Raw genomic sequence first — 17,773 nt, forward strand, 5'->3', positions numbered from 1 at the left:
GGGAAAGGGATTTCATTTGCATCCTAAGGTAGTCCAATGTAAATTGATTCTGTAGTTGTAGTCGAAGGCTTACTGCTTTATTTCTTTTACGTTTATATACTGGTCTCTTAACCTGGGAGAGTTTCGTTCTTGCCTTTTTTTTCCCATTGTTTCCTTTGTTTTGATTTCAATTCCAATTGTTAATTGGTTAGGACTTTTTCTTGAATTTCTGTAAAGCATTTTTGCTTGTGTTTCATTAAAAATGCAATAAAAAAGAAAACGAAAAACTTACTTCTTTGATAAATGGGTTGCATAGATTAGTAATTATGAGGTTTTCTGTTTAAAGCTTTAACTTCTCTCTAAATGTTGAGATTTCTTTGTTGTAATCTTCACTGAATCTTATGGAGATAATGTGGAATATAAAAGAATTTTAGCATAGCATATCAAACCACATAGTTTTTGTTCCCTTTCTGTACTAACTCCCATGTGACTGAAAAATAAATGCTTGTTTCCTCTGTACGATGGTACCAGCAATAGTTTTTGCAGTGTGAAAACACCATTCAGTACTGGGGTTTTTTGTACCCTCAAGAAAATCCTAACTAGCCGGAAAATTATCACCTAAATTTACAAATCGACCATAAAGAACATAAGAAATTCATAAAAACTACGACTACTATTATTAATTATTTCTATAGTGCTACCAGACACACTCAGCACTGTACAGAGTTACAAAGAGAAAGAAAACAGTCCCTGCTCGAAAGAGCTTACAATCTAAACGGGCAAGACAGATAAACAAGATGTCATGGATGCAGTTAAGAGGAACGGTTAATCAGCTGGCTGGACTGGAGGGCAGCAGAGTAGGGTTAAGGATTGAACGCTATATCGAAAAGGTGGGTTTTCAGTTTGCTTTTAACATAGAGAAACATATGAGTATGACGGCAGAAAAGGGCCATCGGCCCAACAAGTCTGCCCACTCAAATAACCCTCTTCCCTAAACACTCCCTTGAAGTGACCCCACATGTTTGTCCCATTTTTTCTTAAAAATCAAGCATGTTGTTGGCCTCAACTACCTGAAGTGGTAGATCATTCCTATGATCAACCACCCTTTCGGTGAAGAAATACTTCCTGATGTCACCATGAAATCTCCCACCCTTGATTTTTAACGGATGCCCTCTTGTAGTATTAGGTCCTGTGAGGAAAAAGATGTCTTCTTCTACCTCAATACGGCCTGTAACATATTTGAACGTCTCTATCATGTCACCCCTCTCTCTGTGTTCCTCGAGAGTATATAGCTGCAACTTACCTAGGTGTTCTTCATATGGGAGATCCTTGAGTCCTGAGACCATCCTAGTGGCCATTCGCTGAACCGATTCCATTCTCAGCACATCCTTTCAATAGTGTGGCCTCCAAAATTGAACACAATATTCCAGATGGGGTCTCACCATGGACCTGTACAACGGCATTATAACTTCAGGCTTTTGGCTGACAAAACTTCTTTGGATGCAACCCAGCATTTATCTAGCCTTGGATGAAGCTTTCTCCACTTGATTGGCAGTCTTCATATCTTCACTAATGATTACTCTCAGGTCCTGTTCTGCAACAGTTCTTGCTAAGGTCTCACCATTTAGGGTGTAAGTTCTGCATGGGTTTCCACTACCAAGGTGCATAACCTTGCACTTTTTGGCATTAAAACTCAGTTGCCAAATATTAGACCATTTTTCCAGTAAAAGTAGGTCCTGCGTCATAGTGTCGGGTACGGTTACTCTGCCCACTACATTGCACAGTTTATCGTCATCAGCAAATAACACAATTTTGCCTCGAAGTCCCTGAGGCAGGTCCTGTACAAAGATATTAAATAGGATTGGACCCACGACCGAGCCCTGCGGCACTCCACTGATCACTTCCGACGTTTCGGAGGGAGTACCATTTACCACAACCCTTTGAAGTCTGCCACTGAGCCAGTCTTTAACCCATGCAGTCAGTGTTTCTCCTAATCCCAACGAACTCATCTTGTTCAATAACCTACAGTGTGGGACACTATCAAAAGCCTTACTGAAGTCCAAATACACGACATCCAGGGACTCTCCCTTATCTAGCTTTTTTGTTACCCAGTCAAAGAAGCTAATTAGATTGGATTGGCAGGACCTTCCCTTTGTGAAACCGTGCTGGTGGGGATCCCTCAGCCCCCCGTCGTTTAGAATCGTATCTAGTTTGTGTTTAATCAATGTTTCCATAAGTTTATACACTATTGATGTGAGACTGACCGTTCCGTAGTTTGCAGTCTCTGACCTGCAACCCTTTTTGTGGAGTGGAATGACGTCAGCTATTTTCCAGTCCAATGGGACTTTGCCCATACTTAGGGAAAGATTGAAGAGCGCAGCTAACGATTCCGCCAGGACATCTTTCAATTTCCTAAGTACTCTGGGGTGTATTTTATCCGGTCCCATGGCTTTGCTCACCTTGAGCCTTGATAGATCTTGGTAGATGCTGCTGGCAGTAAATTCAAAGTTCTGGAACGGGTCTTCTGAGCTTTCCCTTGTCTGCAGCTGTGGACCGGAACCTAGTGCCTCACAGGTAAAGACCGAGCAGAAGAATTCATTGAGTAGTTCGGCTTTATCGGAGTCCGATTCTACATAGTTACCGTCGGGTTTCCTTAGGCGCACTATTCCGTCTGTGTTCTTTTTTCTGTCGCTAACATACCTGAAGAAGGATTTATCCCCTTTTTAAATATTCTTAGCCAAATTTTCTTCCATCCAGAGTTTGGCATATCTGACTGCTGCTTTCACCAGATAGGTTTCCTTAGCTTTCAGTCGTTGTGATTGTTTGGAGGATACAAATGCTCTTTTCTTCTGTTTTACGAGTTCCGAGATCTTCGCAGAGAACCACTGGGGTTTATCATTTCTCCTCCGTTTACTCACGGTCTTTATTTAGAGGTTGGTTACTTCCTGTAGGGTAGATTTCAGAGCTGACCACAGTACCTCCACACTATCTGTCGTGCCCTGGTTTTGCAGGGAAGGGAAGGTGCTTGACAAACTCGGGTAATTTATTCCAGGCATAGGGGGCAGCTAGATGAAAGGAACGAAGTCTGGAATTGGCAGTGGAGGAGAAGGGTAAAGTTAAGAATGACTTATCTGATGAACAGAGTTCTCTGGAAGGTGTATAAGGAGAGAGAAGCGAGGAGAGATATTGAGGGGCAGCAGAATGAACACACTTGTAAGTCAGCAATAAGATCTTGAACTGTATGCAATGGCAGATAGGAAGCCAATGAAGAGACTTAAGGAGAGGGGTGACATGAGCGTAGCGAGGTTGATAGAAGATGAGCGTAGCAAGGTTGGTAGAAGCAGAGTTTTGCAAAGATTGCAAGGGGGAGAGATGACACTGAGGGATACCAGTTAGGAGTAGATTGCAGTAATCTAAGCGTGAGGTTACGAGAGTTTGGACAAGGGTTCGGGTAGTGTGCTCAGAGAGGAAGGGGAAAATTTTGATGATATTGAAGAGACAGAAGTGACAGATCTTAGCAGCTTGTTGGATATACGTAGAAAATGAGAGGTCAGAATCGAAGACGTATGATTTTGTAGGACAAATGAAAAGGATTCCTAAGAAATAACTTCAAAAAATAAAAGAAAAGAAAAACAATCATGATTGTTTGATGACCTATTCACTTTTGATATAAAACACTATACGGCACAGTGTTGATATAATGTGGAGAGGGGAATTCAGACATCTAGGTCAAGGCTTGGAGAATTCCTATGGAATTTTACATAAGGCTATATAAAATATATGGCCACTTGTAAAGCAGGTGAAGGACATAATGTATATATCCATCCATGTCTATTGGGAGCAGTGATATCACAAAGTTTCAAGTAGGAAGGACTAATTTACCTACTGGCAAAAAAAGGCAGTTACCTGGGGTTCAGGTCAAAGGGGACTGAAAGCAGCACTAATCACAGAGTCCTCTCAATCCAGTATCTTCCTTCTCTCCCTTCCTCTCTCCTGGTCCAGTGGCTTCCTGGGGGAAAAGGCAGCATAAAAACGCAAAGCTGCTGACAATCGCACCACTTCTGATTTCCTGTATCTGAGGGTTATGGCCAGTAGAGCCATTAGAGACGTGGACAGATGGCAGCTATGAGTCTTTATGCTTAGGGTTACCGTAAGGCTCCAGAAAAAGGAGGACGGATTGAGGCATCCGGGTTTTGCGTCTATTGCTTTCAATGGAAGTTAAACCCAAATGTCTCAATCTGAACTCCTTTTTCTAGAACCATATGGTAACCCTAATTTTGACTGGTAGGGAGGTAGGCTGCTCTGCTGGACCGCGGGGAGGGGGGGGGGGGGTTGGGCTAATGATTGAAAAGGGGGCACTACTAGATTGGAGAAGGGGGCCAAGTCACAAATTTGGCAAGGATCCTATAGCTGATTAATGCAGCCCTGCATGTGCAACAGCCCCTCCCCACTTGTATGAAAGTGCAGCATTTTGAAACTAGTGCTCCCATTCTTTATGTGCCCTGATTCAGCAACAGCCATTCAGTCCTCACCCTAGTCCTTCCCCCCCTCAGACATAACATCCAATCTCTCCTGGCATCAAGCCTCCCAGTTCAACGTCTGATCTTCCCACCCTGAACACCTGTTGGTAAAAAAAAAAAATCCCTGCTAAGGTTTCCTCAGTATACCCCACACATCTTCTCTAATGGTTCTATCACACATATATTCTTTTGATTTTCAGTTGTTATATTGCTCTTCTACATTTTTTAATTCAAGAAAAGTTGTTGGTTATGTTTATGATATGACTAGCAGGGGGTTCCATTTTGAAGATACTGCTTTACAAAATAGTCAAAAATTAGACACTTTCTTTTTCACACCAATTTTCAAAGCACAAGTACGAGGAGTTGCTGAAAAGTTCTCAGCCCAACCAAAGAGAATGATTACATTACATTACATTACATTAGGGATTTCTATTCCGCCTGTGCCTTGCGGTTCTAGGCGGATTACAATATAGAAAATATCTGGGACATTCCAGTAGAGTTACATTTCAGGATAAGAGTAAGTTACAGGAACAGTAATGAGTTATGATACATGTGGCGCCATGAAACTTTATTCCACACTTTTCTTGAAACTCCATTTCATATCATTGAAATGAAAAGTGTCAAGCAAAGTGTGGAATAACTTGTGAGTTTCATGGCTCCACATCATTCTCTTCTTGGTTGGGCTGAGAACTTTTCAGCGGCCCCTCGTAGACACATTCTTTCCACTTTGACAAGTATCTCACCAAAATGACTCATGCACATTTACTAATATTATTTAGTATGCCTAAATTATTCATGAAAGTTTTAGGTAAGCAAAGAAAGCATGAACTTTCCTCCCACTGAAAGCAAAATCATTTGGATGTAATTGGAGTCAAATTCAGAAGCAACTAAAGGTTAAATCCTGATGTGGCTAATGGAAAGAAGGATAGGAACGAAAATGAAGTAATAAGCAAAGACAGCATAACACCTTTGATGATCATATGTGGAAATGCCTGAAGCCTAGTTAAGAAACTCACAGACCTGGAGGCCACCATGGTACAGGTAGACTTAGGGCTCCTTTTAATAAGGTGCGCTAGCATTTTTAGCGTGCACAAATCACGCGCTAAATGAAAATACTAATGCGAGCTCTATGGAGGCATTAGCATTTAGCGTGCGTGGCATTTTAGCGCGTGCTAAAACCGCTAAGAGCACCTTAGTAAAAGGAGTCCTTAGATGTGGTTAGGATTAAGATATAGGGCTCCTTTTATCAAGCCACGCTAGCAGAGTTAACGCTCGCGACTTTTCATCACGCGTTAACCCCCGCACTGGCTAAAAACTACCACCTGCTCAACAGGAGGCAGTAGCGGCTTGCACGGCCGGTGGTTTAGCGTGCGGTATTACGTGTGTTAAACCACTAGCGCGGCTTGATAAAAGGAGCCCATAGTATTCACACTGCACCAATTATACCAAATTTCTTCTCAGGGATAAAAACATCCAGAATTAACAATCATATGTATCCCTGACCAATACTAATTCTTTTTAAATACTTAGGACCATCAGAGGTGAGATTCTCACAGTGAATTGTCTTGAGAGCTAAACCACCATGAATTTTTCATCAGTCCATTCATTTTTTAAGAATCTCTTGTGTGCTCAATATAATCATTTTTGACAGTGTTCAAACATATATTCTTTAAATCAATTGTACTTATCTAAAAAAAAAAAAAATTGCAATAGGGAATAATTGACAACACAAATTCTCATAGGCTGCTTCAAGGTTTGATTCAATAATATTGCAGCTTGAAAAACACTGATTTACACAGTTTTTAGTGCCCTTCCTAAGCACCTAACTAGTTTGAACATCTACACTTAAGTTTACAATTTATAAACTCCTATATTTATATTGAGTACTATAGTGATCATGGAAAATTCTAGCTTAGGTTCATCTAAAGCAACTTTGTTGGAGGTCTCAGCTCTTGGAATTATAGAAAGTATAACTTTTTAATTTTACAAATGATGGCTGAAATCCAAGTCCCATGTAGTGCTAGGTTTAGAGCCAAGTCTTGTCTAAGGAAGGCAGATTCACCTTTGGCATAAGAATGGCCTGCCATAACAAGTTCTTTACTGGGAGTACATAGGGAGTGGTTTGGAACATTCTAGAACTGTTTGTATGTGTTATATAACAATTGTTCTGCTTTTGTAGTGGGCTGTTTTTTTCACAGAGAAAATTTCTTCAAGGCATGTAACTACACCTGGATTTAACAACACAATTAAGATTTGGAAGCAAATATGTATTCAAATTTGACAGCTGTGTGGGGTTTGGTTGGTTGGTGGTTGTTTGGGGGATTTTTTGCAAAGGTTTCTAATATATGATTTTCAGAGGTATAATCTTTATTCTTATTATGATGGCAATATATTGATATTTCCAGGTTGCAAACTAAATATATGGGATTGTTGGAAGACATTTGAGGGATCATTGCAAAGACTTAAGAGATAAGGCTTCAATTATATCATTACACTATAAGTGAACTAACTGACCTTAGATATTAATAATACTGACCTTAGATATTAATAATGAGGTAGATATTCAGCTGCACTCTGATCACATAAGTATATTCAGCCAATTTATAAGTAGGTGAACTAGTCAAACATACATACAACTTTGGGTCCTAGGTACCAGCTTATGAAAATAGTCATAGGTTGAGATCTGTTTGTGTGAAGTATGGCTATAAAAGGCATATGAGCTCTGGACTCATATATTTCCAGAACTAGAAACTTTGTGAATATCAAGCTGTGCAACATGTAGAAAAATATTTTTAAAAGCCCCTTCTCATGGCAGCAGTAAAAATGTAAAAAAAACCTTTTGGCTTGATTTGAACCTCAAATCCCTGGTGGCCCAGTGGGCTGAAACAAGGCAAGATTAAAAGCATAGGCTAACTAGGCACATGTCTAAAGCCCAAAAGGGCCATTTTCAAAAAGGATGTCTAAGCGACTTAGACATTTCCCACAAAATGTCCAAAATTAGAAGCACAGAAACATCCATTTATGAAAGCTGAACCGCTACAAAATCCGCCTAGTTATATGTCTTGGTTGGCTGGACGTCTGACCCTTAGGATGCTTTTTTTTTTTTCTAATTTTCTATCATTACATACGTACATAATGAATCAAGAAAACGAAAATTAATACAATAATATAAAGTAAACATATCAATCCAAAATTTCCTTTCAAGCCCACATCAATGAGGTGCCACACCTCTATTTCAGAAAAATATACTATAGGTAAACAATAAGCTAAATCCAGTCTATGAAAATAGACCCCAATTCAATCAAACTATTCTAGAGCCAAATTATTATTCCTCTAAAATCTGTTATAGATAAACAGTAGTCATTTTATTTCTCTAGCAAGCAGGAATTGTTGTAACTGTATAGGATCCTAGAAAACAAATTCTGAATCTTGCAATTTAACCAAACATTTACAAGGGAATTTTAAATAAAAAGAGGCCTCCAGAGCAGTCACCCTAAGTTTTAATTTCAAAAATTATTTTCTTTTTAATTGAGTGGCTCTTGAAACATCTGGAAAAATTCTTACCAAGTCTCCACAAAATTTTGTCAATCTATTTTTAAAGTATAATTTCATTAACAATATCTTATCTATCTCACTCATGCAGGTTATTACCAGAGTGGACCGAGTCTGGATCATATTTTGACTATCCTCTAAAAATTCTGTCAAATTTATTCCAGTTGATACCAGTTGGTCAACATCCTGGTTGGATTCGATTTTTTTCTGGGGAATATAGTAATAATTATTTATAACAAAGGTTTCTGCATTGGGTAAACCCAGTATCTCCTTATAAAATTTTCTTAACAATATTTCTGGTGAAAATAAATGAGTTACTGGGAAATTAACCAAGCGGAGGTTCCTGGCTCTATAAAAATTCTCCATTATCTCTAACTTAGAATGTATAACACAAGAATCCTTAACTGCTGCAGTAGAAACAGTTTGCAATGTGGTGATTTGTGATTCAGTTTTATATATCCTCTTATCCAAAATACTTAAATTGGAGTCTACATTCTCCAACTTGTGAACAACTGCTTGCGAATGTCCACTGTCTGTTTTACTGTTGACCTCAGCAGCCCTTCCACTCTAGATATTGCTATCCACAAGTCTTTAAGTGTAATATCTTGTTGTGTTCCCTTTGATATGGGAGATATGTCCAAGTCACTTGAAAAATCTAGCACTTTAGTGTAAACTATTTTATTTATAACTTCGGATAAAGCTTCCGAGTCTGAGGGATTAGTGGTGCTTACTTTGGCACCACCTAAACTCGATATTGGCGGAGGGGGAGGAGTTTGATCGAGAGGGCTTAATGAAGCTTCTGAGATTGAAGATGAATCCATAGAAAGAGCAGCTACTGAAGTATTTTCAATTAATTTTAGATGCTTATCCATTGGGCCTATAACTGCTGGGGTTGAACTTTTAGGTTTAGGTTTGATTTTCTTCTTACTCATAATTTAACAGACAATACTTCAGGAGTCGAACGTCAAACAAAAGTACCTGGAGTAAATATTATTTGGCTCCTCGTGGCTCCTCAGGGCTCCCAAGGGGCCTGGCGTGCCCCTTAAGGCACGCCCCTTCAGCCATGCCCTGCGGCTGCAGCTGTACCGTGGCTGCAACTTGATTTTATGCTGGGAGAGACGGACCCGGTGATGTTAGCGGTCTGTCTCTCCAGGTGCCTGCCCGACAGCCTGCACCAAACTCAGCCGGAAAGATAAAGCAGTTATTATGCTGCCGCAGGAAGCTCAGGGCCCAGTAAGTCTCCTTGAATAGTGCGGCTCCCTCTGCACTGCAGCTGCAACTTGAGTGTCCCCCTAGTCTTTGTAATTTTTGATGGAGCGAAAAATCAATCCACTTGTACCTGTTCTATTCCGCTCAGGATTTTGTAGACTTCAACCATATCTCCCCTCAGCTGTCTCTTTCAAAGGAGGAAAGCAAGAGAAAGCAACAGGATATAAAATAAACTGGAAAAATCAAATGAAGAAAGAAACAGCAGTTACTGCAAATGGCCACTGCCTGTCTCACCTGCCAGTTGTGCCCAGGTATCTCCTAAGTGTAAATAATGCTGAAAGCCAAGGTAAATTAATATTTTCTCAGAGTAATTTTACATTTTTTGTTGGAAGATTCCCTCCTATGAGACTTTATGTTAATTTCAAAAATGTATGAGACAAACACAGAGGATCTCTAAGGGACAGAGAGGGATTGTAGAGATTAATAGTCGATACAGATAGGCATACTGGATAGGCCATAGGATCTTTATCTGCCATAATTTTTTGTTTCTATGCTTATGCTTGAATAAAACAGAGAATATCATAATGCCTCTATATTGATCCATGATAGAACTCACCTTGAGTTCTACGTACAATTCTGAACTTCTTATCTCACAAAAAAAGATATGGAGGGGCATTTTCAAAAGAACATCCAAGTCATAACATCCCAAGTGAACATCTATCTCACACATATTTTCAAAGAGAAAATATGTTAGGATTTCCTGTTTGAAAATAAGTGAGATGGATGTCCTTACACTGGAAATGTTCAGCATGAACATCCATTTTACAAACTGAAATGTCCAAATTATAACAGGGGAAAAAAAGAACATTGATATCTGTATGGTAGCATTCTTTGAAAATGGCCTCATGTAGAGCATAAAGACAGCCTAGGAGTTAGTGCAGTGGAGTGTGAACCAAGGGACTCAGGTTCAAATCTCACTTTAACTTTATTTTGTAATTGTGAGCCCTCTGGCAACAGCAACCTACCTATTGTACCTGAATATATACCACTTCTAGAGCCTTCAGGTTTGTATGCGGTTTATCTGTTTAGGTACAACAGATATTTTTCTGTTTCTCGAGGGCTCAGAATTACCCCCCATTTTTTTTTTTTTTTTAAATATTTTTTTTAAAAGCTGAAGGGAGAATTGAAAGTGAGCCTCTTAATTTACAATCCACTGCACTAACTACTAGGCTATTCCTTAGGCTGGTTTCCTGCTTTGTTAATAATGTCCATAATACCTGAAAATGTCATAGAGCATGGTATTTCCTTTCAGTTTCACTTTCGGGAGGATTAAGATAGTGTCATGCCTTAATCCCTCCAATTGTCTGAAATAGGTCTAAATAAAGACAACCTTCTTTAGACATGGACATTTCTTCTCCTTTGGTAATCGCTCTTGAGCGTCCAGAGTTTTTATGTCTTCCCTAATCCCACCTAAACACCCTCTCCCCTTACAATTTGGATGCACTGCAGTGCTGGAAGTCCATTTCCAGCCTTTGCAAAATTAGTACTTGGATGTTTCAAGCACATGAACATCTATTTCTACCTTTTCAGTTGTCCATATGCTTCAAAACTAAGTGCAACACAAAACAAAAAGGAAGACCCAATGTTCCACAGTAAAAACAATCCAAAGATAAAAACAAGACTGTGGATGTGGATGTTCTGGAAGATGATTTATTATTCGCTCTTCACAATAAAAATACAATTAAGTCTGAATTTGTAATACACATATGATTGTCCTGCTGGACCCTAACGGTCTGTGTTTCGGCAACACCGCCTTCCTCAGGGGTCATAAAGGCAATTGTATATAATGAAATAAAAAAGAAAGATAAATGAAAAGTAAAAAAGTAAAAAAATGGCGTGAAGGTGACTGTGGTGCCAACCTTATGCATGCAAAATTGATGACTGACCTTGACCACAAGATAAGAAGAATTAGAGAAGTGCCTAGTGTGACCACGCTGTCTAAGGTGGCAAAAGACATCAACAGACATTAGAGGAAAGAGAATGTGAAAATCTGGAGGGTACCGAGACTAACCAGTGAAAATTGATGATTAGAAAGCCACGTACAGATATAGAAACAAGCAATGGTGAATGTCATGATGTGACAGTAAAGAAAACTATATACATACCAGATGATGTAGGGTACACAGATAAAAGTATGAGCTAAAAACAATGTACATGTCTTTGAGCTATGGATAAAATGGATCATGTATGAAACTCAAGAGTTACTGTAGTTGAAAGGCTGAGGGAAAGAAGGAGAACATCCTATCCTCCATCTCAGCATAATTTGATATAACATAGTAACATAGTAGATGACGGCAGATAAAAAGATCTAAACAGTCCATCCTGTCTGCCCATATGTTATAACCATTAAAAAATACATGATTAGATTAACTTGTCTATTCTTTGATATTTCTGGGCCGTAGACTATAAAGTCTGGTATTGTCCTAGGTTTCAAATGCTGAAATTGCTGTCCAAGCTCACTTCAGTCTATCCAACCATCCCATTTGTTTGCAGGATATCTACCATAAAGTCTGGCCAGTAACATCCTCATATTAGTGGAGTTCACATTGATGCCCACCCCAGTCCATCCTACACTGAATCACTATATATGGGACACAGACCATGCAGGTCTGTCCAATACTGGTAAGAACAAGGAGGGTCAATTTGCTTTGAATACAGAGCATTTGTCTGTTCAAGGAAGTCAGTAAGCTGAGCTGCTACTATTTTCTACATGACCTTGATGCAAAAGGAAGTTTGGAAATAGATCAATAGTTGTTCAGAGAGAAAGGTCAGTCTTTGCATTCTCAATATGGGGATGCAGCACGGCCTGCTTCCAAGACAAAGGAAAGACTCCAGTGGCTAGTTTTTAAAGGGCAATTTTTGTAAGGGGGTGGGGGGATCATATGGTTATATGTGGGGAGGTGGATTACCAGGAGAAGGACAAGTAGGGAAGAAAGCTGTAAAAGTCAAACATCTGAGGTGGAATGTGTTTTTGCCTTGGATTGTTCAATAAAGAATTTTAAACAAAAGAGGTTTAGAAGAGGTCCCAGATGAAAATTCCATAAACTATTATTACTCAGATTGACTTGGGGAAGTCGTTGCTACTCTATGGATTCCTACTGGATACTTGTGACATGCATTGGCCAACGGAGATGGGATAAGGCTCAGAGGACCTTTGTTCTGGCCCAATAAAGCACTTTTTATGTTCTTAACCACTAAGTTAGTGATAAAAAGATTGTTGAAAAGGATAAGGCTTAAAGTTCATAAACATATTGACCACAAATTTGTGATCAGTTCACCTCTACTCCCATGGCTAATGAATTTTAGGTACGTTCTCCCTTTCCTTAAATTATGGAGTGCTGCAAGTTCAAATCTCTTTGTTTAGTTTAAAAATATATAGTTTTAATATTTGATGTGATTCAGAGGAAAGCCAGATTAAAAGATACTTACATGAGCCTAGAGTCCTTGAAGGTGTCTAAATAAGAAGGATAGCCCCATTCAATCTGGCTTCCTTTGCAGCGCAGTTCTATGCTCTGTCCTGCTACCTGGTTTAGCATGGCTGCAGGCTTTTGGTAGCGGCCTTTATCCATTACTTGTGTCATGATAGATTGAATTTTGGGTGCTGTGTCAGTAGACTCCCTCTCCTTTAATTTGGGGAATTTAGGCTTCAGTCTTTTAGTGGCAAGCTTAATTTTGTTCTCTCCTGGCTCCTTTGGACGCCTGCTCTTTACATTCTGCTGAGCATTAACTAGCATAAAAATGGAGAAAGAGAAATTTATTGTAATATGCAAGAAGTCCATAGTTACATGCCTAACTTTAGGCCTAAGCAGTTATGCTAACTCAATTGCCGGTATAAATGCTTACTGTCAGGAACATAACTGATAGTATTCTAGAACCTGTGAAGATGAGTGCTAGATACACCCTTGACCCACCTAGGTCCATGACTCCCTTGCAGTTGTATACTATGGATTTTTTGTACTCTGTTTGTACAATACCATCTAATGGCAGTTACGTGTGTAGATGCAAATTAAAGCCAGTTAGTGCCAATTAACAAAAATTATAACCCAAAATTGGTCAATAACTCCAATTTGTAGCTACTTTAACAATTAGCTCATAACTAGTACTAATCTATAACTTGTGCATGCAGCTTTACATACTACTAATCATTTCTATAGCAATACTAGACATGCACAGTGTTGTATATCAAAATATAAAGATACAGTCCCTGCTAAAAAGAGCTTACAATTTAGTCATGACAGACAAACTGGACAAGAACATGTATCAATTCACATTGCTCAGGTGAGGGAATTGCAGAGGGAATTATAACACAGATGTTTGGAATTGAAAGCATCTTCAAAGAAGTGGGTTTTGAGTCTGGATTTGAATATTGCCAGAGATGGAGCTTGACGTACTGCGTCAGGCATACGGTGCAGCAAAGTAAAAGGGTTGGAGTCTGGAGTTGGCTGTAGAGGAGAAGGGTACAGATAAGAGAGATTTATCTGATGAGCGAAGTACCCGGTGGGGAGAGAGGAGAGATACTGAGGAGCTGCTAAGCGAATACACATGTAAGTCAGTAAGAGGAGTTTGAACTGTATGTGGAAATGGATAGGGAGCCAATAAAATGACTTGAGGAGAGGGGTAATGTGATCATAGTGACATTGGTGGAATATGAGGCATGCAGCAGAGTTCTGAACAGATTGAAGGAGAGAGGGATGGTTTAGCGGAGGGCCAGTGAGAAGCAGGTTGCAGTAGTCTAGACAAAAGGTGATAAGAGTATGGATGAAGGTCTTGCCAGTGCGCTCAAAAAGGAAGAGTCTGATTTTAGTGATATTTTAGAAAAAGAAACAGATTTTGAAAGTCTGTTGGATATGTGAAGAGAAGGAGAGAGATGAGTCAAAGATTAACTCAAGGTTGAAAAAAACAACAAGACAGGAAAGATGAGGGTATTGCTCACCAAAAAAGAGAATGAGGGAAGAAGATAGACAAGTTTAGGTGAAAAGAAAAGCGCTCAGTCTTGGCTAAGTTTAATTTTAGATGACAGTGAGATATCCAGATAGCGATGTTAGACAAGTAAGTTGAAACCCAGGACTGAATGATTGTCGAGATTTCAGGTGAAGAGAGATCTGTGAGATTAGAGCACCAAGGGAAGAAGTGTAAATGGAAAAAATAAGTGGTCCCAGGACAGATCCCTAAAGTACACTGACCGATAGCGAGTTGGTGATAGAGAAGGATCCACCACAGCATATGCTAAAGGTGTGATGGGAAAGATGAGGAGAAAACTATGCAATAACAGAGCCCTAAAATCCAATGGAGCATAGAGTATTGATGAGTAGGTAGTGATTTACCTTGTCAAAAGCTACAGATTCATCAAGAATGATGAGGACAGAGTAGAAGCCTCTTGATTTGGCCAGGAGCAGGTCATTGGAGATTTTTGTAAAGGCAGTTTCTATAGAATGAAGAGGGCGAAAACCAGATTGAAATGGGTCAATGACAGCCTGAGATAAAAGAAAGTCAAGACAATGGCGGTGAATCGTACATTCAAGTAGCTTGGAGAAGAAGGGGAGGAGGGAGTCAGGATGATATTTGGAAGAGCAGGTAGGGTCCAGTAAGGGTTTTTTGAGGAGTAGCTTAATAATGGCACAGTTGTGGTGGAGAGTGATAGGTTGAGGATATAACAGATAGAGGGGATGACAATAGGAGAGATTATGGTAAGTAGATGGGTGGGGATGGCATTAGCGGAACAGGTAGTGTGTTTGGATGAGGAAAGAAAATGTACAGTTTCCTCTTTAGTAATTTCAGGAAAGGAAGATAAGGTAGCAAGGGACGATGGGGGTTGGTAGAGAAGGCTGGGAGGTGTGGTTCAGTTGAAAACTCAAGGTTAATTTTATGAACCTTGTTGTAGAAGCCATGGTCTAGGGGAGAGAGTGACGAAGAGGTTGGAGGTTGGAGTTCAGTGTGGCAAAGAGGCGGCGAAGGTTGGAGCTGAGAGAATCAGTGAGGCAGATGTAGTAATCTTGTTTGGCAAGTGAGAGAGCAGATATGAAGGAGGTCAGGAGGAATTTGAAATGAATGAAGTCAGCATGAGTACCAAGGGCTCCTTTTACAAAGCCGCGGTAGCGATTCTCCCATGAATAATGCACCAAAGCTCATAGGAATTGAATGGACTTTGGTGCATTTGCTGCAGGGGAATCACTGCCGTGGCTTTGTAAAAGTAGGTTTGCCAGATTTTCCAATTGGAAAATCCAAACCCCTAGACCCCCCCCAGGCCCGCCCATCCCCGCCCTGTAACACCCTAATCTCATCCCCAGTCCTGCCCTAGACCTGCCCCCTGCTGCCTGCTTTTATTGAATTATATATGGAGAAAAAAACAATAAGCTTGGTACTCTACTAAGGAGAGTGATTGAAGGGAAGCATATGAAAATCAGAAAAAATCACTCCAAGAGATATATTGACAGACTTAAGCAATGATGAAACAGAAACACTTTGAGGTCAAAAATATGTTCAGAGACACAGAAGCAAAACAAGGAGCCGTAGCCCCAAGAATATCGCCTCACCATCCAATCATCACATATTATGAAATCAAAATTCCAAGTTGATCGCTGCAATATAGCATAAAAAATATATTTTCTTATAGTTTAAAGTATAAGAAAATATATTTTTTATGCTAGACTGCAGCGATCAACATGGATTTTTTCGCTTGATTTCATAATATGCGATGATTGGGTGGGGAGGCGATATTCTTGGGGCTTTGGCTCCTTGTTTTTTGCCTCTGTGTCTCTGAGCATATTTTGGACCTCAAAGTGTTGCTGTTTCATCATTGCTAAGTCTGTCAATATATCTCTTGGAGTGATTTTTACCTGCTGTTATCGGGCTTTTATCACCTGCTTTCACCTGCGCGGACTTCCTCCCTGCTTGACATGATTTGAGGAGGCTTTTCAAAACCCGAACAAAGTGCCAGGTTTTGAAAAGCCATCTAGACATGTTCTCAAAAGGAGGTCATATCCGTGGAAATCCGGACATCTGGTAACTCTATATTAAAGGAGCCCTAAGTATCTAATTCTGCATGTGCGTGGTAGTTTATAGACTGAGGAGACGCATGCACTAAGATAACACTCAAAATGAAATAAAATAAACAAACCCTTCCTATCTAGAAACTTTTTCCCAGTGCACACCCCTATTATATACCAATGATGTGCTATTCAGAGAGGTGTTGCCATATTTAAGGTACTGAAAAAATGCTTTCTGTCCTGACTACGTCTATTCTATTTTTAAGCGTAGGATATGTTTAGAATAACAGACCGTTAGGCCTGCAGCGTGCACCTCATTAAATAGCACAGTATAATCCCTCAGGTGTTCCTTGTATCACTGCTGTTGACAGCTCATGAAGTAACTCACCATCCTGAAGAGCTTCATGGAGCAGAAGCAGGCAGAAAAGGAGCCAGAGCTTCATGGTGGAAGGAAACTGGGCACTCAAGCCTGCAACAGTGTCTAAAAGGCAAAAATAATAAGGCAAATATGTCTGCCTGCTCTCGAGAAAGGATGCAACAAAGCACACTTGCGAAGAATGCAGGCTGTGGGTTCATATTTTCCAAGAAATGAAAAGAAATTGCTGCTGGATCAAGTTTCAGGAAAAACATATGAAGCATTCAAATGAAAACATTCTCTAAAATTAGCAGTTCTCGTCTGCTCTCTGCTGGCTGCATGTAAGAAGTATCCAGCACTCTGTACATAGTTTTATTGCTAGGCGAAGCCCTTAAAAGTGGGGCGATAAAAGAAGGGAGGTTGCATGGAGCTTCAGTGAATGAACTTGTAAATGAGAAATAGTAATCTGAACTGAAGCAGAGAGCTAATATGGAGCCATGAGAACAGTGACTTAGAAACAGAGAAAAATTAAGACAGATAAAAGACCATATGGCCTATCTCAGACATGGGCAACTCCGGTCCTCGAGGGCCAGAATCCAATCGGTTTTTCAGGATTTCCCCAATGAATATGCATGAGGTCTATTTGCATGAACTACTTTCAAAGCATATTCATTGGGGAAATCCTGAAAACCCGGTCCTCAAGGACCAGAGTTCCCCATGTCTGGATCTAGTCTGCACATTTATACCAACTACTATCCCTTCCTCTCCCTTAGAGATCTAATATACTTGTCCCAAGCTTTCTTGAATTCAGGTACACTTTTTATCTCTACCATCTCCACCGGGAGGCTGTTCCACACATATACCACCCTTTCATTAAAAAAAATATTTTCTGAGGTTACATTTGAGCATATCTCTTTTCACCTTCATCCTATGCCCTCTCATGTAGAAGCCAACTTTTCAGAATGATTGGGGCGCTAAACCCATCATAAATTACACCTCCTTGGATAGACTAAACCATTTGCTCAATTTTGGGGGTGCTCAAGCATCTATAGCCACAGTAGCCAACTTTTCAAAATGCTTGAGGGTATTAAACCCAATGGAAATTATCCCAT

At 39.9% G+C, this 17,773-nt stretch overlaps 1 protein-coding gene across 1 annotated transcript in view; it reads right to left on the reverse strand.

Moving 5' to 3' along the window:
- Positions 1 to 16,911, reverse strand: part of PDGFRL (platelet derived growth factor receptor like) — an 89,713-nt gene extending 72,802 nt beyond the window's left edge. Inside the window, exons 1-2 of the mRNA XM_033944206.1 lie at positions 16,695 to 16,911; positions 12,750 to 13,047 (exon numbers count right to left, since the gene is read on the reverse strand). Coding sequence (XP_033800097.1) covers positions 12,750 to 13,047; positions 16,695 to 16,749 — 353 coding nt within the window. The 5' untranslated portion in view covers positions 16,750 to 16,911. The remainder of the gene's footprint in view (positions 1 to 12,749; positions 13,048 to 16,694) is intronic.
- Positions 16,912 to 17,773: the final 862 nt, after the last annotated feature.

The sequence above is a fragment of the Geotrypetes seraphini genome, chromosome 1 (genome assembly GCF_902459505.1).
Source record: "Geotrypetes seraphini chromosome 1, aGeoSer1.1, whole genome shotgun sequence".
Classification (NCBI taxonomy): domain Eukaryota; kingdom Metazoa; phylum Chordata; class Amphibia; order Gymnophiona; family Dermophiidae; genus Geotrypetes; species Geotrypetes seraphini.